Raw genomic sequence first — 21,614 nt, 5'->3', positions numbered from 1 at the left:
TTATTAATTTTATTACCTGCCAATCTGCAGCCCACACTCAGTCCAGTAGGTGGCCACCTTAAGCTGGTTTACCAACCGCTATTAAAACCAAAAGAAACAGACGTCATTTCCGGCACTGATGACGTCGGAACCCGTGTAAAGAAAATGGCGGCGCCTGTGCGGCTGTTCGGTGTTGCTGGAGGGCGTCTGGTACAGAATCTGCTGAAGACAGGTCCAGTCACACAGGTGAGAGGAAGAAACGTGTGTGAGAGTGTGTGAGAGTGTGTGAGAGTGTGTGAGAGTGTGTGGGAGTGTGTGGTGAACATGTCGTACAGAGCTCAGGTTAAGGCTGGGGAGCTAAGAGTGGAGCTAATGTGCTGAAGTCCATCACACAGTTAAAACCATAACACAAACTCGGAGTGTTTATTCGATAGCTGTGTTTATAAACGTGTACAGCCTTATCGTGACTGTTATGGATTCATTTTAATATTTGTGCTTTTTTTTCCCCCCATGAATTTTTTAGTCTTACTGTATTTCTGATGTGTATTTTGTGCCTCGTCTTTTACGTGTGCTGCTGGAACGCTCTCAATTCTAAACAAAGTCGTCTTTTATGTCATTTCAGAGGTTTCGTCAGCGGGCCACGCAAGCCGCAGCTCAAGTGTCGCTCAACGTCCCTGAGACGAAGTTAACCACGCTGACCAATGGCCTCAGAGTGGCGTCTGAAGATTCGGGACTGCCGACCTGCACGGTAACCGCAGTACTCGACACGGTGTTTCAATATCAGCTCTCCGTCTAACGTTGTTCAGTGTCAAGACCCGTCCAAACGTTTGCAGACACCTCACCGTCACCACTCCTGTTAGAATAAGCCCCGCTCTTCTGGGAAGGCTTTCCACTAGATTTGTGGGGATTAGTGTTTATTCAGGTACTGATGATGCGATGTCGAGGAGGCTCCGGTTCCAGTTCATCCAGTACAAAGGTGTTCATTCGGGTTGAGGGATCAGGGCGCTGAAGAGTTCTCCCACTCCGACCTTAACACACCACGTCTTCATGGAGCTCGCTTCGTCACGCACAGGCGCTTCGTCACGCTGGAACCGGTTTGGACCTCTTGGTTGCAGTGAAGAGAAACTCTTGAGACGTCCTATTATACAGTGTGTTGGTCTAGTTTTGGAAATATGGGTGTGATGGTCAAGTGTCCACAACCTTGTGGCCTGCTGTACTGTATGTGTCAAGGTTTAATGTTTCATGTTGTCGCAGGTGGGTCTGTGGATCGATGCTGGGAGTCGGTACGAGAATGACAGGAACAATGGCACAGCCCACTTCCTGGAGCACATGGCATTTAAGGTGAGAGAGAGAGTGCGTGTCGATACACGAACAGAGCAGGAACCTGAGCTGGGAGGATTTCCATTGCTCATTCAACTGGAGTGTGTGCTGTATCTGTGTTCCTTTTCTGTATTTTATAGGGGACCAGGAAGCGTTCCCAGCTAGACCTGGAGCTTGAGATTGAGAACATGGGAGCCCACTTGAATGCCTATACTTCCAGAGAGCAGACAGTATATTACGCCAAAGCCTTTTCTAAAGACCTTCCGAGAGGTACGATAGCACTTCCATAACAATCACCATGACGATGATGATAATAATAAGAAGAAGAAGAAGAAAACTGTGAGGTGTTATGATGTAAACATTCAATCCTTGACTGTTCCTCAGCACCGATACTTTAAATAAATTGAGTTCCAAACTCAGAAGGTGTTTTGTTTTCGCTCTTGGTGAAAGCCTGCCCGGTCTGTCTCTGTCCTGTCGGCAGCGGTCGAGATTCTCGCCGACATCATCCAGAACAGCATGCTGGGGGAAGCGGAGATCGAGCGAGAGCGTGGCGTCATCCTCCGAGAGATGCAGGAAGTGGAGACCAACCTACAGGAAGTCGTCTTCGACTACCTGCATGCTACGGCATACCAGGACACCGCTTTAGGGAGAACCATCCTCGGACCGGCCGAGAACATCAGGTACGTGTGCCCGGACGTAACGGCATTAACGAAGCTTTTACTGACGTTAGCGTTCGTAGCTAAGCGTGCCTGGTGCGTTTTACAGGACTATAAACAGAGCAGACCTCGTGGAGTATATTACAACTCACTACAAGGGGCCGAGGATCGTGCTGGCTGCGGCTGGAGGTAAACACACACACACACACGTAGATTAACACTACAATGTGCAGCATTTATTGCGAATAACAGACAAAACCTTTTGATTGATCATTCCCATACGGCATTGTGGGTTTTTTTGTGCACTTTGATGAATCTTAATTTATCTGTTTTGTGGTTTTCCAGGAGTGTCCCATAGCGAACTAATAGATTTGGCTAAATACCACTTTGGAAAGCTGCCAGCCAGTTACAGGGACGAGGCTCCAGCATTACCGCCTTGCAGCTTCACTGGAAGTGAGGTAATATGATGCATATGAACAGTGGCACGAACAAGCATTGGGGCTCATGTAAACATCCGTGATGTGAAATAGCTCGTTCAGGGCAGGACTAAAAAAAACATCCATCATCATCATCATTATTATTATTATTATTATTATTATTATTATAAATGTAATAACTTTCCTTCCTACAGCTTCCACCATTGTCTTGTTTTCTTATTTATTTTAAACAGATTCGAGTCGGGGATAACAAGATGCCGCTGGCTCACATAGCGATTGCCGTGGAGGCGGTGGGTTGGTCTCACCCGGACACCATCCCGCTCATGGTGGCCAACACGCTTATCGGGAACTGGGACCGCTCTTTCGGTGGCGGCGTGGTCGGTATCTCTCTTTGCTTTAGGATTAGGGGGGAAAAAAACAATAAGGATTAGGTCTCGAGTTAACTTGCTGTTCTCCCTCAGAATCTGTCCAGTAGACTGGCCCAGATGGCGTGTCAGGGGAACCTGTGCCACAGCTTCCAGTCGTTTAACACCTGCTACACGGACACCGGGCTGTGGGGGATCTACTCCGTGTGCGAGCCGAACACGGTCAGCGACATGGTGCACTTCACACAGCTGGAATGGTGAGTGACTCCTACAGTGCCGTGTATTTTAAGCATTACCTACATTTAAACGGTGTGTGTGTGTGTGTTAACAGGATGTCTCTGTGCACCAACGTGACCGAGAGTGAAGTAGCGAGAGCAAAGAATCTCCTGAAGACCAATATGCTGCTTCATTTAGACGGTAAGTCTGCTCCTGTGATCACAGAGACGGAGAGACACGGACACCGGCTGGGGATTATAACGGAACACCTTTTGGCTTTTTCGGGTTAGGTTCCACGCCCATCTGCGAGGACATCGGGAGGCAGATGTTGTGCTACGGGCGCAGAATTCCGCTGCATGAACTGGAGGCCAGAATCGACGTAAGACTACATGCTGATTATAAATAACACATTTCCGACAAAACTAAAAGCTCCTAAATGTGTCTTGTTCTCTTCTCTTCACCCGTCTCTCTACACCACCCAAGGCCATAGACGCAAACACCATCAAGGAAGTGTGCACCAAATACATTTACAACAAAGCTCCAGCCATCGCAGCCGTCGGTACGTACGCCGTCGTATTGACTCCTTCAGAACAGGTCCGGTTCGACCCCCCCCCCAGCAGAACCCTTTAATAAATGATTTGATTTAATTACCTCGAAACGTTCCGCTTGGGTCGGAGGCCCGGAAACATCCATCAGTCTCACAGTCCTACAGGTTTTTAAATATGTGTTTAATATTAATACATGGACACGATGTGTTTCAGGGCCTGTTGACGAGCTCGCAGACTACAACCAGATCAAGAGCGGGATGTACTGGTTACGAAGCTGAGACAGACGAGGACAGCGTCACGTACATTACAAACCAGGAGGATTCAGAGTCGTGCATTTTCTTTTCTTTGTTTTATTATAAAATAAAGAACAAACACAATAACATTAAAAGAAAATGAGGCTAAGTGTGAGTGTGTGTGTGTGTTTGTGCACGTGCGCTTGTTTCCTGCGGTCATTTTTTACTCTTAGCAGCAACTTGTTCCTGGGCAGCTTTCTTGGCTTTAATCATTTCCACGAGCTCCTGTGAGACAGAAAGGATCGACGGTTAATAAAGAGTTAATGACACGGCGTGCTCTCGGTAAAAGTGGAAGCGCTTACTTTGTATCTCTTCATACAGTCCTTCTTGGTTCGTCCAGGCACGGTGGCGGCGATCTTGTCCCACCTCTCGGGTGTGTTAACAGGGTAGGTCTTCAGCGCCTGCTCCAGGAGCTTCTGCTCCTCCGTAGTCCAGGGAGCAGAAGTGGTGTCGCTGGCTGATCCTAACCACAAGGAGTAACCGTAAATGATCATACAGCACGGCGGTGTAAACTCAAATCTGCACGAGAAAGATTTCTGAGGCCGTGATTTCACAAACACGTGTGAGGGCGCGATTCTGCAGCGACGCTTTACCTTCGAAGCGCTCGGATGGCATGGCGTTGTCTACAGTCGGAGGGACGGCGGAATGCTCTTTCTTAAACTTCTCAAAAGCCTTTTTGTTCACTTCTTCCTTTTGGTGAGGGTCTAGAAGTAGAAGAAAAACCAAACACATTAAATAATACGATCTGCTCTTCAAACAGTGACATCATCAACCCGGAACTCACCAAGTTTTTGTAGAGTCTTAGCTTTATTGATGACGTCTTTGGCGGTTCTTTTGATGCCGCTACCCGAGTGCAAGTTCATGTAGTTGGCGATTACTTCCCACCTACAGAACAGGACAGAACCCGACTGTAACACACTATGAGACTGCATGAGTGATCGTGTGTGTGTGTGTGTGTGTGTGTCTGAGAGAGCGGGATCTAACCTGGCGTTGGTTCCAGCAGGAAAAAGGTTAACGGCTTTGATAAGCAGCTGTAGATCCTCCTCGTTCCAGCCTTTGCTCCCTCCGCTTCCCGCGTTGGTGTTTTCCGAGCTGCGCGCCGCCTGCTGCGTCTTCACCTCGGCCTCTCGCTCGCGCTGCAGCTGCGCGTTCACTTCCTGCACCTACGCGACGCGACACGCACCCGTAGTGAAACTCCACTCAACGTTACTGTACGTTTCCTCTGTCAAGCCAACTAGACGCACGACTTCACGCTTTCAGTGGGTCAAAAGTTTACATTCACCGAGTTGACCGTCTCTTTACACAGTATGGAAGATTCCGGAAATTCACCTAACGACTTTCAGAAGCTTCTGATTGGCCAGTTTTCATCATTAAGAGAGTTATTTGGTAGCGCGCCCGGGGCTGCATTCAGGACCACGACCTTCTTGCCCTCGATACCACGGGAGGATCCAAGCGACTCCGTCGAGTCCAATTTCTAAACAAGTGAAACGACCTGTGCGAGCATCTGTATGCAAAGCGAAAAAAATATTCCGTCATCACATCATTACGGAAAAAACTCCCAGGAACGAAAGGTCTTGAAAGGCGCAGCTGACGACAACAGGAACCGGTGGTCGAGTCAGACGCATCAGGTTCCAAAGCCTGAGCGTTCACAATCCACTGTTTGCACAAGGAAGAAGCCCCTACGCCAAGCCCGGGGGTGGGTTTGCACCGGCCTTGTGGTCAGAAGAAAGAAACCTTAAAAAGGTCAGGCCGTAATGACCAGCGCTGTGTATGGAGGAAAACGAGTGAGGCTTTTAATCTGAGGAACACCATCCCGACGCTGGAGCATGGTGGTGGCAGCATCACGTTGTGGGGTTCATCACTGGAAAACTGATGGACTTTAGAGAATAGATGGCATCACGAGGAAGGTCTAGAAATACTGACGCAACACCTCAAGACATCAGCCGGAAAGTGGGTTTTCCAGCAGAGCGATGATCCTACACAAACCTCCAAGACAACGAAGTGTTGGAGCGGTCATCACAAATCCCTGACCTGAATCCCACAGACAATGTGTGGACTGAACTGGAAAAGCGTGTGAGCGAGGAGGCCCACAGACCTGACGGCGTTTACACCAGTTCCGTCAGGAGGAAAGGGGCGGAACCCCGGAGTCCGATTCAAGTTCAAGTGATTAAAAGGCAACGACGCCGAACACTCACCAGGTGACTGAATTTTTGACCCACTGAAAATCGTAGTAAATCGACCTCCAAATATTTTCAGGAGTCTAGTCTGAAACAGCCCCCAGTGGTGAAAAGGTGCCAAAAATATTGGAACGTGTGTAGGTTTGTTTGTGTGAGGCTCGACAGCACCACACGCCACGCCGCTGCTCCTGTGTTCTGGGCTTACCTGTGTTTCTATGGCAGCTCTGCTCTCCTCCTTGCTGCCTGAAGCTAAACGTTCATTTAACGTCTGCAAGCTGGGAAGAGAAAGTAGAAATGAATCGGTCGCACGCGTTTAATCGCTCTTTTAAACTGCACGACACAAACAAAACTGCTTCGTGTCAGACCCGCGCCGTCCACTACGCAAGCATGTTTCTCAAACAGAACTACCTCATCAGCTCTAATCGATCGCATAACTTCTCCACGTCTTCCATCATCCTCACGCTCTCCACCTCGCTGTCCACAAAGTAATTACAGTTCTGGGGAGGAAAAAAAACAAGAAAAGACTGGTTAACGCTCCTATAAAGAAAAAACATAACTTTAAAAGTGGTCCAAGCACCCTTCAGAAATATCGCCGAATTTCAGCTCGACACCTCCTGAGAAAGAGGTGTTCGAATTTAACCCCGCCCCCTACGCATGACCACACCCCGACCGTAGCACTTAACGTGTCACGAGTCACGGCTGTCGGTAGTAGACCAAGCTGCGTCCGGCTAGAACGGATTGGAGCGTGGCGGCGGCCATTTTGTTTACAAATCTCATGCGTTTGGTAGTGGTGGAACTGAGCCGGATAAAACGGTTTCTGAAAGGGAGCGAGAACGATGCAGCGGAAATCCTACGACCAGCCCGTGAAAGTGGCTTTTGCATATTTACGCAAGATATCGTATATCTGAATGGGCGGGGCTAAAATGATCCAAAAGGCTCGTTTGAACGGCTTCATCTGAAAAGAACCAGGAGCAAAACAAAGATTCGCGAGAGACAGAAGCGCGGAAACATGAACGGCGCCCCCTTCTGGACAATTCGAATGACACCGCATCAAATTTCACGAGACGACTCGGCATTAGCCGTGTGTCAAATGCCTGCGGAAAGCTGATTGGCTGATGGCGACAGTCATTTTTAATTTTTCCGACTCATCCTCAAAATTCCAGACGCGGTAAAGTTCAGCTCGAGCGAACGTGCAATTCCTGGGAAACGCTTCATGTAACTTAACGCCCGTCAGGTATTACAACGCCCCAAATTTAGCCACATCCCCAGGATCGTGTCTTGAGAATACGTGCAACCGATCGTTCCGGCTGTTCGAGTGAATTAGACTCCTCCCGGCTAGAACCGATCGGCGCGTGGCGTCCACGTTGACGTTATCGGGGTTTAGTGCGACACCGACTTTGCGAAGACTTTGCGCTTGGACCCCTAACAAGACTGTAGCAGCTGAAAGCGGGGTCTCTCAAACCTTGCACGTTGTCCTGAGTTTCTGTCTCTCTTTCTTGATTGCTTTCTTCTGTGCCTCTTTCTCTTTCTTGGCCTGCTGGGCCGCCTGTTTGGCCTCCTCTTCCTCCTTCTCTCTGGCCAACCGAGCTGCTTCCATCTCCGCCTGGCGAGCCTGCAGCACAACAACACACACACACACACGCAAAACCTGTATATTTTATACTGACGTAAACAGAAATGACCGTCAGTTATCTTTACCGTTACCACAATTTCAAATCTCTTTAAGAGACGAACGAGGCTCGGTAAGAGTCCGATATTCCATATGACTGACCCGCTCCTTCTCCTCTTGCTCCTTCTTTTTGGCTTCGGCTTTGGCCTTCTTCTCCGATTCCTTCCTGGCTTTCTCCTCCTCTTTAAACTTCTTTATCCTCGGGTCACAGCTGTAGGCCGTATCTACGACACATCAGGTGAAACGCGGTCAGAATATCTCCGGGATAGTGTAAATGATGACGCGATCAATATTTTAGGAGCATTATGCCTGAGCTGCCATGATGATGATGATGATGATGATGATGATGATGGCTATGACTAAAACCTGCACCGTTTCCCTTTTGTTAGCGTGCACCAATATTTTAACCTCGTCTGAACTTAACACCCGTCTCTTACGCATGACTGCGCCCACAAACCTGGCCACGCCCTCAGAACCTTTTCGGGTTTCTTTTCGACACGAGGCGCGCCGTACCTACGAGGGTTCGTATCCTGTTCATCTCCTCTTTTTTCCGTTGAGCTCGCGACGCGCGGTTCTGCTTCTCGATCCATCTTCGTTCGTCTCGACTGGCACAAGACAAGAGGCGGGAAGAAGAACGAAAGAAAGCTAAATGACCGTAACGTTAAACGTGTTGCGTTACGGGTTATAGCTCGTGAGGGGCAAATATATTTCTTAAAGAAACAATAAACATTTGTTACCATTCAGCTTTCTCTTTCTCCTCTTCATCCAGGTATGAGAACTCTCTCCATGAATCAAAGCTGTACCTTCAAAACGGAAACGGTGTCGGAAATTACCATCGGCGCTGACGGCGCATTAAATATAAACGGACTAACGTGGAGAACGTGACTATAACGAGAGTCTGCGTGAAAAAGTGAATAAAATATTACACGTGCATGTGTCTTTATCGTATATGTATGTATATATGTACATCTCTCTATATATCATATATATATATAGAGAGAGAGAGAGAGATTATCATCTAATATCAGCTATTAAGACAATAATAATTTCCACTTATACGAGTACACAGAACTTCAATATATTTCAGAACCGCTGTTTAAAAATGAATCTATATCAGATACATTTCCATTGCGACTCATTTCTATCCGTACAGCATATTTAATAACAAATATTACATGAGAGCAGATTTAACCAAACTTACCAAAAAGAATAGAAATTGTCCACTTCCTCGAACGAGGAGTCCATGGACCCGAAGGCGGGGACGTGCTTTTTAGTGGACCACCTGTCAATCACGCAGACAAGAAACGTATCGCAGATCTCGAAGGGGTTACGATACACAACACACCGGTATTCGGTGACGTTAGGATGTTTTTTTTTTTAAGTGTAGGACGGACTTTAGGACTTCACTGACCTGGCGTTGCGCTCAAACACGGGCACGAACACGTCGAAGAATTTCTCTTTGCCTTCTGCCTTGGAGGGCACCGTGTTGTCGAAGGTGGGGTCCACGCTGTCGAACGCGCGTCTCTTCACGGGGTCCGACAGAATCTCTATCGCTGCAATCACATTCACAAAGCCGTGTTGTTGCTCTGAACACAACGGACACAGCGCGCTTCAGCTCGAGCAGGCGGAACACCAACCTTTAGTGATGCAGGTGAAATAATCATTGTCGCCTTTCACAATCTGCTCGCCGGCTGCTTTCCTCTTGTCCGGGTGATGTTTCAGCACCATTGCTTTATCTGTAGAGAGGTCAGAAACACTCGTTTCGTATGATTACGCCAGGAGTAACCTAGAACTTAGCATCGGTCTGCTGAACAGGAACAACTTACGCGCAGCTTTAATCTGTTTCTGGGTTGCCTTGTACCTCATGTGAACTAAACCCAGTACAGCATAGTGATCCTGATTCTGCGAGAGAGAGAGAGAGAGAGAGAAGAAACTCGATCGTACAGGTGACAGGACACACAGGAAATAATACTGGCTCTTTTATGAAAAGTGTACTAGGTAGGCGCTAAGTCGCGTAAAGGCAGCACCTTCCAGTCTTTGGGGTCCAGTGTTTTCAGCAGGGGATACTCCTCAAGCTGTAACTCCTCGTCTGCTTCCTCCTCGGAGAGCTCCTCTTCCTCCTCCAGCTCCTGGAACGAAGCGGATACATTTCGATCCCTGCGCTTCAGAAAGGCTTCGAACCAGCGGCCTACCGGCTCTACCTGCACCTGCACAGACCCTGCGTGTGAGTGTGTGTGTGTGTGTGTGTGTGAGACAGAAAGAGAGCGAATTGTAAATCAATTAGTATTCCATCAAACATAAACACTGAAGTCTTTAAAATCAGGCAGATAGACAAGTATTATATAAGTGTCTCTCTTTCGTTACATTCTTACATAACTAGAGAGAGCGAGAGAATGAGAGAGAGCACAAGAGAGCGAGCGAGAGTTAAAGAGTGAGAGAGAGCGCGAGAGAGCTGCTCTGATCACATTTCACTTGACGATTCTAATTTATTGCACTGTATTTTATTCTACGGCGTTAATGTACATAATTATTGTAACCGTTATACTTTTGTCCTACACTGGCAGCTCGCATCGTCACTGTGTTTGTTTGTTTATTTCTTTTTTATATTGAGGTTTTATTGGTTGTTTTTTTGTAATTATTACTACTATCTTTTAATTCTATTTTTATTATCATTTTTAATTATACTTTATCCTCTTCATGTTTTTTTAACCCTCCTTTCTTATCTATATTGATGCTTTGGCAAGATTATATGTAAACAATCATGGCAGTGAAGTGAAATTGAGAGCGTGAATGACAGCACGAGAGAGAGCGCAAGAGAGAGAAAGAGACAAGAGAGTGAGAGCGTGAGAAAGAGTGAGAAAGAACGAGAGAGTGAGAGAGAAAGAGAGTGAGTGAGAGAGAGTGAGAAAGAGAGTGAGAGAAAGAGAGTGAGAGAGACAGAGAGAGTGAGTGAGAAAGAAAGAGAGAGTGAGAACATGAGAGAAAGAGTGAGAAAGAGAGTGAGTTAGAAAGAGTGAGTGAGAAAGAGAGTGAGAGCGTGAGAGAAAGAGTGAGAAAGAGAGAGAGAAAGAGAGTGAGTGAGAAAGAGCGTGAGAGAGACAGAGAGAGTGAGTGAGAAAGAAAGAGAGAGAGTGAGAACATGAGAGAAAGAGTGAGAGAGAGTGAGAAAGAGAGTGAGTTAGAAAGAGTGAGTGAGAAAGAGAGTGAGAGCGTGAGAGAGAGTGAGAAAGAGAGAGAGAAAGTGAGTGAGAGAGAGAGTGAGTGAGAAAGAGAGCATGAGAGAGAGACTGAGAGAGAGTGAGTGAGAAAGAAAGAGAGAGAGAGAGTGAGAGCGTGAGAGAAAGCGAGAAAGAGACAGAGTGAGAAAGTGAGAGTGAGAGAGTGAGAGTGAGAAAGAGAGAGAGTGAGAGAGAGCGAGAGGCAAAACCCCCCACAGAATCAGTGTTCTTTGCACACTGCGAGTAACACTAGTACACCAGGACCAGTTAAAGGGGCATTAAGGCAGATTAAGTCTGTAATGATTAAGTAGGCGGAGTTGAACGACTGACTCCGCCTCCATTGTGGAACGCACAGGGCTTCAGGTCAAGGAAGCTGCAGTTAGTGTTCCACTGATGTGTTGTTTTACTGTCCGAGTTTATCGACGCACTCACGTCACTCAGTGTTCGTCGCTCGTACTGAATAAACACATACGGCGAAGGATAAGAGGAAGACAATAAAACACACAAAAAAACCACCTGTAAATTTTGTGCAGCGATCTCACCGGTGATGCTCGCCCTTAGAACGTTAGCATTAGCGAGGACTTTCATGACGTCACTTTCAAGCACTCTGTATAAGACTATGAACAGTTCACACATGCAGTCGCTGTCCCTTTTCCCCTCTGTAATAAGCTCTTATGAGCATTAAGCTGTGGTATTAGCATGCTAGCTGAGGGCGGAGTGAAAGTGCTAAGGGGCGTGTCTATAAGTTGACTGACAGGAGGCGCATCCAAACACAAACATGCTTTCCGGACCTGAAGCATCCATGTAATACTTTCATCCTGAGGCCACACACAATTTTTAAAAATATATATCTTTATATTTTTTTTAAAATAATCATTTCTACACACGTTACCATGTTATTTGTATTAGTACGAATTTTTTTTTTTAAATTCTATTGCACCTTTAACGTGGAGATAATCCACTATTTTACTTTCCTATAAGACCTTTAACATCTCTGGCCTCTTTAAAATATAAATATAATATGTAACAATATGAAAAGTTCGTGTTTTGAAGAATTCCGAGACACGTGTTTTGCGTGTGTTTTGTATAAAGCTGCTATAGAAGTAGACATGTATACTACAATATTGAATGGGTCGACGTTCAAATGCCTCCGTTTGGGACAAGTAGTGCACTAGATAGAGCGCAGACGCGTCGGCGTGGAGTGCACTTGTACAGGAAGTGCTGAGCAATTTGGGTTTAAACCACAAGTAAATCTTTGTCTAAGTAGCCTGTTCTGTAGCTACAGGAAGTGTACAGTATTGCTAAAGCTGGAACGGTGTCGGGTTTGAACAGTGTGAAGGCAGTTCAGCTGTCTCTGACATTAACACGTTGCCTAGCACTGCTGAGCACATAGCTAGCGAGCTAAGTGGCTAATGTGCGTGTCACTCTCTCTCTCTCTCTCTCTCTCTCTGTGAACACTTTATTGTGATTTGTCTTACCGGCGGTGGTGTTACACACCAGTGTAACCTGTCCTTCCAGCGCCTCTTTCAGCATGTTTACTCCCTCGCACGCCACCATAAGAGTCAGGAGTTATATCAGCGTTATTACTGCTCCGCGGTGCCGGGAAGTGCTCGCCTCCCACATGGGCCTGTTGCTGCTGCAGCTGCTGTCCCACACTCACACACTGCCGCTCTACCGGCCAGGCGCCGCCGTGCCACACCGATTACCTTCCGGACGCGCGCACTGCTCAGAACATTGGTTCCGCAAACAAAATGCTCTATTCGACTCGAGGTCGTAACTCGTAATTCACCACACACACACGCAAACCCCTGACATACGAAAAACGCCAAGAACCCAGCATTTACAGCATTTCAGCTCGGAATTCCTATTCGTATGAACCCCTCAACTCCGAGTTGTTCAGCAAGTGACGTCAAATCAACATGGCCGCTCACAGCATCAACAGTAAACACAGTACCTTCAAATGAGCTATACTGTACACACAAGCGTTAGCTTTAAAGCAGTCAACATGCTGACTTGTACACAGGGCTGTAAATAAAATGTCAGGGAAACAACTGCTTCTGCTATGTTTTTGGGGAAACACATTGTGTCAGATTTATGGATTTGATATGGAAGAATTAACAGGATGCTTCCCATGTCTCTCATTTGATGTGCAAGTACAGCAAAGGTGTATTAATTCCTTTCACAATTTCTGATCAAACTGACAAAAATCTTATAATGTAGGTGAGTGTAGTGCCCTCTTGTGGTAATATATATATATATATATATATATATATATATATTAGTACTACTGCTGCATTCGACTTATCTTGGAGGTGGGGAGTCAGTACACGGACTCACATCATTTTCAATCTCCTGAGCTGATAAATTAGAATTTACCTGGATGATCAACGACTGTGTTTATGTGTTGTGAGAGTTGTTCACGAGTCCCTTGTTTGTCCTGAGCAGTTAAACTGCCCACTGTTCTTCAGAAAAATCCTCCAGGTCCTGCACATTCTTTACTTTCCCAGCATATTCTACATATTTGAGCCCTTTCCAACAGCGGCTATATGATGTTGAGATCCATCTTTTCACACCGAGGACGACTGAGGGACTCGTACACGAGTATTACAAAAGGTGCAAACGTCCACTGATGCTCAAGAAGGTAACACGATACATTAAGAGCCAGGGGGGTGTAAACTTTTGAACAGGGTGATCGGTGTGAATTGTTATTATTTTGTTTAAAGATCTTATTGTTTTCCATTTAGTACTGCCCTAAAACGTGTTGGCAACATGTAAAAATAAATAAATAAATAAATAAATAAATAAATGTCCTCGAACCTATCCACATAATCCACAATAGAAAGCATTAAACACTCGTTTTCGACTGCAGTAACAGGTGGTATGCATGCTAACCTTTATACATAGTCGCCAAACCAATGTATTTGGACAAACACAAAAAGGACCCACACACCATGTGCTGGTAAATGATGAGGAAACTCTTACAGTATTCCAGCAATATGTCAGGATACTGGGGATGTTTTCCTTCCCTGGATGAAAAAAAGACAGTGTGAATCCTTATAATCCTGGAAGTCTGAATGAAACTTTCACCAGAGCCCCGCTAGCCAGCACGATTGCCTCCTCCGACATGGACGTAGGGTTGGATTTTAGGAGGCAGAAAACATCAACTGTATACAACAAAAACAGAACAATAAACAAACAGAACAATAAACAAACAGAACATTCCAAAAATCTTCTTCTTGAGAAGAAAAGCTTCCGTTAATGACTTTGTACTTGGAATTCAGGACACTGAAAAAGGTTCAACCTTGAGGGCTTTATGTTCTGCAAAACCCAGTTCTCAATACAGTCTGAAAAGTTCAGCTTGACGAAAGGCTTTTCTCACTTCCCTTCAACATCACTTTCTACTTAAGAGATAAATTCGCACCTTTAATATCTGTATCCCGTGTTGATATTTCTGTAAAGCTGCTTTGAGACGATGTCTATTGTAGAAAGCGCTGTACAAATACAAATGAATTGAAAATTGTATTGAAGTACTTCCTCTGTAATTTACAGAGCTGTTGCTCAAGGTTTTCCCCTGGTTCATCAGGTCGGAGCGTTCGTGCTCCAGTTGAGCGTCGGACTCCAGAAGATTCTGAATGTTCTCAGACAGACCTGAAAGTTCAATGACCAAAGCGTTTTTATTACTTCTGCACTGGAGATGGAACCGAATACAAATAGACTATCAGGGCTGAACAGATGTGTTCTAAACGGATAGAAAATACAGATAGGGGCACACTCATTCATTCATCAGTTACAAGGATGTAACCAAATAGCAAATATGAATGAACAGATACAAATAGGAAGTGCACTATGTTTTGGTCGATCATCAGTGATTTGCTCCAGTACTGATACAGTTGTAAAGACTACGCACTAATATTTCAGCCTTCTTAAAATGAGGGCTTAGTATTAACACTGCCCAGAGGGTGCATGACCAGAACAACCAGATCAAAAATAAGTGATGGCCCAGTTCTGGAATTGTGTTTTGAAATCCCCACATTATCGCATTTATGCCTCTGGGCTTCTTCCAGACACGATAGCAGTTATGGCTTTATTAGAAGAAACGTTTACCTCAACAGTTTTGTACTTGGACTTCAGGACACGGTAATCCTGCCGCTCTCTCTACAGCTCCTAAAAGACAGCCACGGGGCAGAAGAGGTTCAAAGACATTCAGATACAGATCACAAGCTTCCGGCACATCATACCATTTGTAAATGAAGTGACCCCATGTGGGGAACCCACGGAGAATAACCAAAGTGTCATGCTGAGACAACATAGCTTTTACACACTTCAAACAAAAGTCGGCCATTTAGACTCACTGAGCACTTTATTAGGAACACTACACTAATACTGGGTAGGGCCTCGCGTTGCTATCAAAACAGTCCTTCATGGCATGGATTCAACAAGATGTTGGAAACATTCCTTTGAGAGCCTGGTCCGTGTTGACATGAATGCAACACGCGGTTCCGGCAGATGTTTCAGGTGCACTTACATGCTGCGAATCTCCTGTTCTACTGGATTCAGATGCGGTGACTGGGAACGCCACGGAGGAACACTGAACTTATCGTCATGTTCATGAGAGTCGGTATGAGATGACTTTTGCTTTGTGACATGGTGCGTTATCGTGCTGGAAGTAACCATTAGAGGATGGTAACTTGTGGCTATGAAGGGATGCACACGGTATAGCAATAATACTCAAATATGCTGTGGCCTTCAAGCCATGATTGATTGGTATTAACGGGCACAAAGTGTTGCAAGAAAACATTCCCCACACCATTACACCACCTCCACCAGCCTGGACTGTTGACAGGATTCATTCATGGATTCAAGCTGTTGGTGCCAAATTCTGCCCTGTGACCTGGAAATCGAGATTCATCAGACCAGGCTACGTTTTTCCAGTCTTCAACTGTCCAGTTTTGGTGAGCCTGTGTCCACTGCAGCCTCAGCTCTCAGCCTCAGTGGAACCTGACGTGGTCTTCTGCTGTTGTAGGGTTCGCCTCGAGGGTTGACGAAGCAGCACGAAGCAGTTTGGCCATTCTCCGGTGATCTCTCTCGTTAACAAGGCGTTTCCATCCAGAGAAACTGTAATGGCCCCTGTGGGTTTCTACTGGTAATTTGTTGCCTTCTACTGGTGGCATGTTTTGTCTAGTGGATACCATTAAGGACCAATATCCTTAATAATTCCTACTCTGTAATGGTTTTAATGTTTAACAGATGATGGTATGTAATGGTATTTGTAGTGAGAACCATTTGACTTTCTGTGAGGGTTTCTGTAGGGGTTTTTTTTTTCCAGAAGGGAACGTTTCTTCTTCATGTCCTCTCTCTCAGAGAGTTTTTCCTCGACACCATCGCCTCTGTCTTGCTCATCAGGGATAAATCTCAGTCTATATCTATATCCGGATATCTGTAAAGCTGCTTTGTGACCATGTCCAATGTTAAAAGCTCTATATACTGTAAATAACATCAAATTTTAATTGTATTTTATATATCGAGTTGGAACATACAACAACTGCGCCTGATGAAGAGAGATAAACAGATATTATATAAGAGTGCATAGAAGTAGCATTATAATGACATTATCATTAAGTCAATAGTTTATACATTGTTAGTAAACAAAAAAAAAATTAATTTTTGGCTCTCGTATTCGTTATACATTTCAAATCGTTAAAATGAAGGCCTGAAGTCTATCCCAGGGAACTCGGGGCACGAGGTGCCCCTGGACAGGGCACGATCGCACACACACTACGGACAATTTAGAAATGTCAATCAGCCTACAACGCGTGTCTTTGGACTGGAGGAGGAAACCAGAGTACCCAGAGGAAACCCATATATACACATGATACCTTGTTTAAAGGTAAGAAGCACTGCTGTGTTTACTGGTGAAGATCCATGTTGATTTGACGTCACTTGCTGAACACAGGGGTTGAGGAAACCGTCCTGAGATCCTGAGTAGTAATTCAAAGCTAAGGGGATGTTTTCTTTGGTCGTATTTAGTCGAAGGTCAGGGTTATGGAGGTACAACTTTTAATCGAATGCAGCGTTTATTTGTTCTCTGTGAAATGAACAAATAGGTCGACTAATAACATTAATACAGAATAAACACCGATGATGTAAAATGACAATAGACTGGGAGACCAACTAGCAATAGAATAAAAACATTATGATTAATAAATTAAGCCTATTTATGAACTTACATAACGGAGTACGTCTGGTAGAACATCGTTACGGAGTTCGTTTCGTTTGCTTTGAATGTCTCGGCCTACGCTCAGATTTCAGAGCAGGCTAGGCTTACAGCTATTATTAATAGAAAAAAACACTCATTCTTCATTTTGGACGTCCCTTTGGACCAAAGAAGTGTGGGTTTACAAACCATACACGACCGACTGAAGAGTTCCAGTCAACACTGGAGTGAAACCTCAGCACGTGTGAGTCTTTAAGTCTAATAAAGTTTTAATACTAGCCCTTCACTACTAGTTAATAGTATTTGTGCCCCTAGAGTAAAGTGGTAAATTTCCCTTCATTTAGCAGTAACAGAGCATAACATTTCAAACAGTTACTACACTCAGTCATTAATTTTTCTTGCATAACTACTGGGCTGTTGTCTTCTTATTGTAAAGTGTTACCACTCAAGCTGTGGAACCGTTCATATTCTGGGAAAATACGTGGACAATTCAATGCACTCAAAGCGATGACGGTAGCCGAGCACTGAACTCCTGTGTTTAGTAAATATTTGCATATCTTTGATAGACACGTACAGTGATTATTGTTGAACCTTTTGTTCAAAAAATTCACAAACATTCTCTGCTCTCATGGATATTAAACACTTGCAAACACAACACAGGTTTATCCCCAAAATATCTTTGTTAAATATATGTGTAATGATTATTGGCACACCTATGAATTCATATGAGAAAAGTATATTTGAAGTATTTTCCCATTAATATTTTACATTTTTTTTTTTTTTTAAGTACACCTGGGTGACTAGGAACAGGAAATTGTTCAACCGTGACTTCCTGTTTCACAGGGGTATAAATATGAGGTAACACATAAGCCAAATTCCCTTAGTCATTCATAACAACGGGTAAGAGCGAGGAATATAGCTGTGATGTTCGGCAAAAGGTTGTTGAGCTTCACACAATGGGGCGTGGCTATAAGAAAATAGCACAAGCATTGAAAATGCCCATTTCCACCATCAGGGCAATAATTAAGAAGTTCCAGTCAACTGGAGATGTTATGAATCGACCTGGAATTGGACGTGTGTCTATATCGTCTCAACGCACTGCGAAGAGGACGGTTCGAGTGGATGAAACATCTCCAAGGATCACAGCTGGAGAACTGCAGAAGTTAGTTGTGTCTTGGGGTCAGAAAGTCTCCAAAACTACAATCTGAAGTCACCTACATCACCACAAGCTGTTTGGAAGGGTTTGAAGAAAAAAGCCTCTACTCTCATCCAAAAACAAACTCGAGCGTCTTCAGTGTGCAGACACTACTGGAACTTCAAATGGGATCGGGTTCTGTGGTCAGATGAAACCAGAATAGAGCTTGCCACAATATATACCTCAAATAGAGAGGTAGTCATATGGAAAAGTTCCTCATGCCCACGGTTAAATATGGAGGAGGATCTTTAATGTTTTGGGACTGTTTTTCTGCCAGAGGACCTGGACATTTTGTTAGGACACATGGCATCATGGACTCTATCAAATATCAACAGATATTAAATGAAAACCTGACCGCCTCTGCCAGAAAGCTTCAAATGGGCCGTGGTTGGATCTTCCAGCAGGACAATGATCCAAAACATCATCAAAATCAACACAGAAATGGTTTACTGACCACAAAATCAAGGTCCTGCCCTGACCATCCCAGTCCCCTGACCTGAACCCCATAGAAAACCTGTGGGGTGAACTGAAGAGGAGAGTCCACCAGCCTGGACCTCGAAATGTGAAGGATCTGGAGAGATTCTGTATGGAGGAACGGTCTCAGATCCCTCGCCATGTATTCTCCAACCTCATCAGGCGTTATAGGAGAAGACTCAGAGCTGTTATCCTTGCAAACCGAGGTAGCACAAAGTACTGACTAAAAGGGTGCCAATAATTGTTATTGCACACCTATATTTAACAAAGATATCATTCTTTTTGGATAAACCTGTGTTTTGTTTGCAATTGTTCGATATCCATGAGCGCAGAGTGATTTTTGTGATTTGATTTATTTTTTTGAAACAAAAGATTCAACAATTTTTCAAAGCCGTCTTTGCTCAGCTGTACCAAGGGTGCCAATATTAGTGGAGGGCGCTATATGCTTTGTGACATAATGCATGCTCAATTAAAACTTACTTATCTGTACATTCGCTTCTGAACGATTCTAACTACGGGAAAGAGCCCGAGGTTGTACGAAGGCTCGATGTAACACAAACACGGCCACGCCTATAGTCTCTTAATCGATGTCAGGTTATAGCAGTGGACGAGATTACGGAGATATATCAATACAAGGACACAAAAAGATACCAATCAGAAGCTTTTATTCCTTTATTCAAGTTCTTCCCTATGAGTAAGAGCTCTTTCGACATACAAGACAATCTGCAGTCAGATTCAAACATCCCTCGGTACGTAAAAGTCACATAAAAGAACAGAGGAACTGTTCACCAGACTGCGTTGAGAGAAAGACGGGCGAGCGTCCAAACATCGTCTGGGCTCAAGTACATCCGAATAACTGACATTGGAAAAATAAAACGTAAACCAAACTGCATTCACAGCCTACTAGACCATCAGCGTTTGTATATTACACTAGAAATATGAAGTACTGCAAAAAAAAAATAAAATTCCCCGACTGTACGTATAACCCGGACATGATAACGTTATCCTTCCACAGTGAAGCTCTCAGAGGAAACGTGCCCATCCCGACATGTTCCGAGCTCTGTACGACGTACGCAAGGTCGGACCTGTGACCGAGCGGAGGAGCGCCAGGGCCGTATCCTTCTGGAACTTTTTAACAGGGACCTTTTCTACACCACACACACACACACACACACACACACACACACACACACACGAGGTCACAATCAAGAAGTGACGGCTTTGCGATTTGTGCGAGGAAATAAGAAAGGAGTAAACCCAACTAGTTCCGAAGGAAATCCGGCCTGGCAGTCCGGAACGACAGGAAGTACTTTAAGCGTATTTTAAGAGAACGATCCTAATCTGTTTATCCCTGAACGTTTGGCACTAGCGAGGCATTTTTACATTCACAAGCATGACACATCCATTTACTAAAACACACACAGAACCACGTGTATTCCATTTACCCAACGTACGAGTCTCAGAGCGAGGGGCTGCTGTTTTTTTTTTTTGTTTGTCGTAGCGTTCAGGTAAATACAACATCCAGCTGATCAAGGTGAGTGTCGGATTTGTAAAAAATTTTAGCAGCATTCTTCAGGTAGCAGTAGGGGTTGAAGATATTTTACGCTGAAAACGTGTCACAAAAATGCTGGAAAAGCTGACTTAAAAAAAAAAAAAAAAAAACGTTTAAACGTTTAAACACAACCAAATATGAATAATGAATAATCAGGATGGGGGGGGGGGGGGTAAAAACTTGTTCCTTTTGCTCTCCCGAGCCAATACTCACTGACACGGAGAACTTTGTTTAGATTGTTCAGGATTTCTACTGACCTTGAACTGAAGATTAAACACGGCCTCGGGCTTGTAGGCGTAACTGTTTAACTTCAAACTTCAGGGTTTGTTTGCAGTGAACGGAGGTCAATTTTTAACCCGCTAGCTGGATGGGAAACTTGTACGCAGAATCACCGTAGGCCGATCTGATTTTTTTTTTTCCCCCCCTCTCACAAAAGAAAACGCAAAATCAATTAACAATATGTACACAACGGTCAAAAAAGAAAAAAAAAAAAAAGAACACGAATTGAGGCTCAGGGTGTCTTCATTTCAGCTTTCAGGTTCCAAATCCTTCGCTTTTGGCGCATCAGTAGGAACTCGAATAGATCTTCAAACGTCTGGACAAAGTAGAGCGAATGAGCATCATGAACATCACCAGAAGGTGGCGCACTGACCCCATCCGAACACGCCCTCACTGACTCGCGTCACTTCAGAAGTCACGTGGAGACCAGCATTCGCTCGGGATCGGTTGATTAAATCACGTCTACTGTTAAGAATGTCTCTTTAAAAAAAAAATATATATATATCATAACAGAAAAAAGACGATTAATCAAACAATACTCAACACTCACGTACAATTTTTTGTTAGACGCCCCTGCAAGTGAGGTCGGTCCCACCCTGCCCCGCTCCAGACCAGCGTTAGAGGGGATAGCCATTAAAGGTCTGTTTTGTTTAGTTACAATGAGGCTTCCTGTTCGTTTTACTGGATCGACACAAACCCCAGACTAAAACAGAGAGCGGAGCGGGCCTAAGACCAGAACAAACAAGTCCCGAATGTGACGCTCTTCCATTTCTTTCCCGTTTAAAAAAAAGCTGCGGTCTGAAATGTTTCAAAGTGTTTCCAGAAGAACAGAAATCAATGATATGTTGGAAAAACATTGCTGCGCATAGATAAACGTGGCTAGTTTCTTCGTTCCAGGCTTCCGGTGACTTTTTTTTTCCCCGTTTTGTTTTCTGGTCCAGAATCGAGCTTATTAGCTCGGTCCCCTTTTCCTTGACCGCAGAAGGCGGAAATGACAAACACGGCGCTGAGGGAGCGTCGGG

At 44.8% G+C, this 21,614-nt stretch overlaps 3 protein-coding genes across 3 annotated transcripts in view; 1 reads left to right on the top strand and 2 right to left on the bottom strand.

The window, feature by feature from the left end:
• Window positions 1-100: 100 nt before the first annotated feature.
• Window positions 101-3,923, top strand: pmpcb (peptidase, mitochondrial processing subunit beta). The gene is made up of 13 exons (XM_053641194.1): window positions 101-225; window positions 602-727; window positions 1,234-1,320; window positions 1,440-1,569; window positions 1,781-1,979; window positions 2,065-2,144; window positions 2,301-2,413; window positions 2,626-2,769; window positions 2,854-3,014; window positions 3,089-3,174; window positions 3,264-3,352; window positions 3,457-3,532; window positions 3,735-3,923. Exons 1-13 carry the CDS (start codon window positions 145-147, stop codon window positions 3,797-3,799), a joined length of 1,437 nt encoding a protein of 478 aa, XP_053497169.1. The 5' UTR covers window positions 101-144; the 3' UTR covers window positions 3,800-3,923.
• dnajc2 (DnaJ (Hsp40) homolog, subfamily C, member 2) lies at window positions 3,852-12,645 on the bottom strand. Its single transcript, XM_053641191.1, has 17 exons — window positions 12,357-12,645; window positions 9,688-9,878; window positions 9,487-9,562; window positions 9,298-9,396; window positions 9,072-9,213; window positions 8,862-8,942; window positions 8,398-8,463; window positions 8,174-8,265; window positions 7,763-7,884; window positions 7,454-7,603; window positions 6,400-6,488; window positions 6,197-6,266; window positions 4,799-4,977; window positions 4,599-4,699; window positions 4,408-4,518; window positions 4,117-4,277; window positions 3,852-4,039 (listed from the first exon to the last, which is right to left on the bottom strand). Exons 1-17 carry the CDS (start codon window positions 12,433-12,435, stop codon window positions 3,971-3,973), a joined length of 1,878 nt encoding a protein of 625 aa, XP_053497166.1. The 5' UTR covers window positions 12,436-12,645; the 3' UTR covers window positions 3,852-3,970.
• A 6,762-nt stretch (window positions 12,646-19,407) lies between these two features.
• Window positions 19,408-21,614, bottom strand: part of nudt4b (nudix (nucleoside diphosphate linked moiety X)-type motif 4b) — a 7,420-nt gene continuing 5,213 nt past the window's right edge. Inside the window, exon 5 of the mRNA XM_053640959.1 lies at window positions 19,408-21,614. This exon is cut by the window's right edge and continues 604 nt beyond it. The gene's annotated coding sequence lies outside the window, so the exon portion shown is untranslated.

This window comes from Ictalurus furcatus, chromosome 14, assembly GCF_023375685.1.
Source record: "Ictalurus furcatus strain D&B chromosome 14, Billie_1.0, whole genome shotgun sequence".
Classification (NCBI taxonomy): Eukaryota; Metazoa; Chordata; class Actinopteri; order Siluriformes; family Ictaluridae; genus Ictalurus; species Ictalurus furcatus.
The sequence above is the reverse complement of the archived record's forward strand: the minus strand, read 5'-3'. Positions and strand labels throughout refer to the sequence as shown.

Bases quoted from the DNA above. Each gene is read 5' to 3' on its own strand.
- pmpcb (XM_053641194.1), top strand. From the start codon at position 145: ATGGCGGCGCCTGTGCGGCTGTTCGGTGTTGCTGGAGGGCGTCTGGTA. The intron at 226-601 runs GTGAGAGGAAGA...ATGTCATTTCAG, and splicing joins AGACAGGTCCAGTCACACAG to AGGTTTCGTCAGCGGGCCAC. The intron at 3,353-3,456 runs GTAAGACTACAT...ACACCACCCAAG, and splicing joins AACTGGAGGCCAGAATCGAC to GCCATAGACGCAAACACCAT.
- dnajc2 (XM_053641191.1), bottom strand. From the start codon at position 12,435: ATGGTGGCGTGCGAGGGAGTAAACATGCTGAAAGAGGCGCTGGAAGGA. The intron at 6,489-7,453 runs GTTTGAGAGACC...TTTCCTCCCCAG, and splicing joins AACTCAGGACAACGTGCAAG to AACTGTAATTACTTTGTGGA. The intron at 4,700-4,798 runs GTTAGATCCCGC...CCTGTTCTGTAG, and splicing joins CCTGCTGGAACCAACGCCAG to GTGGGAAGTAATCGCCAACT.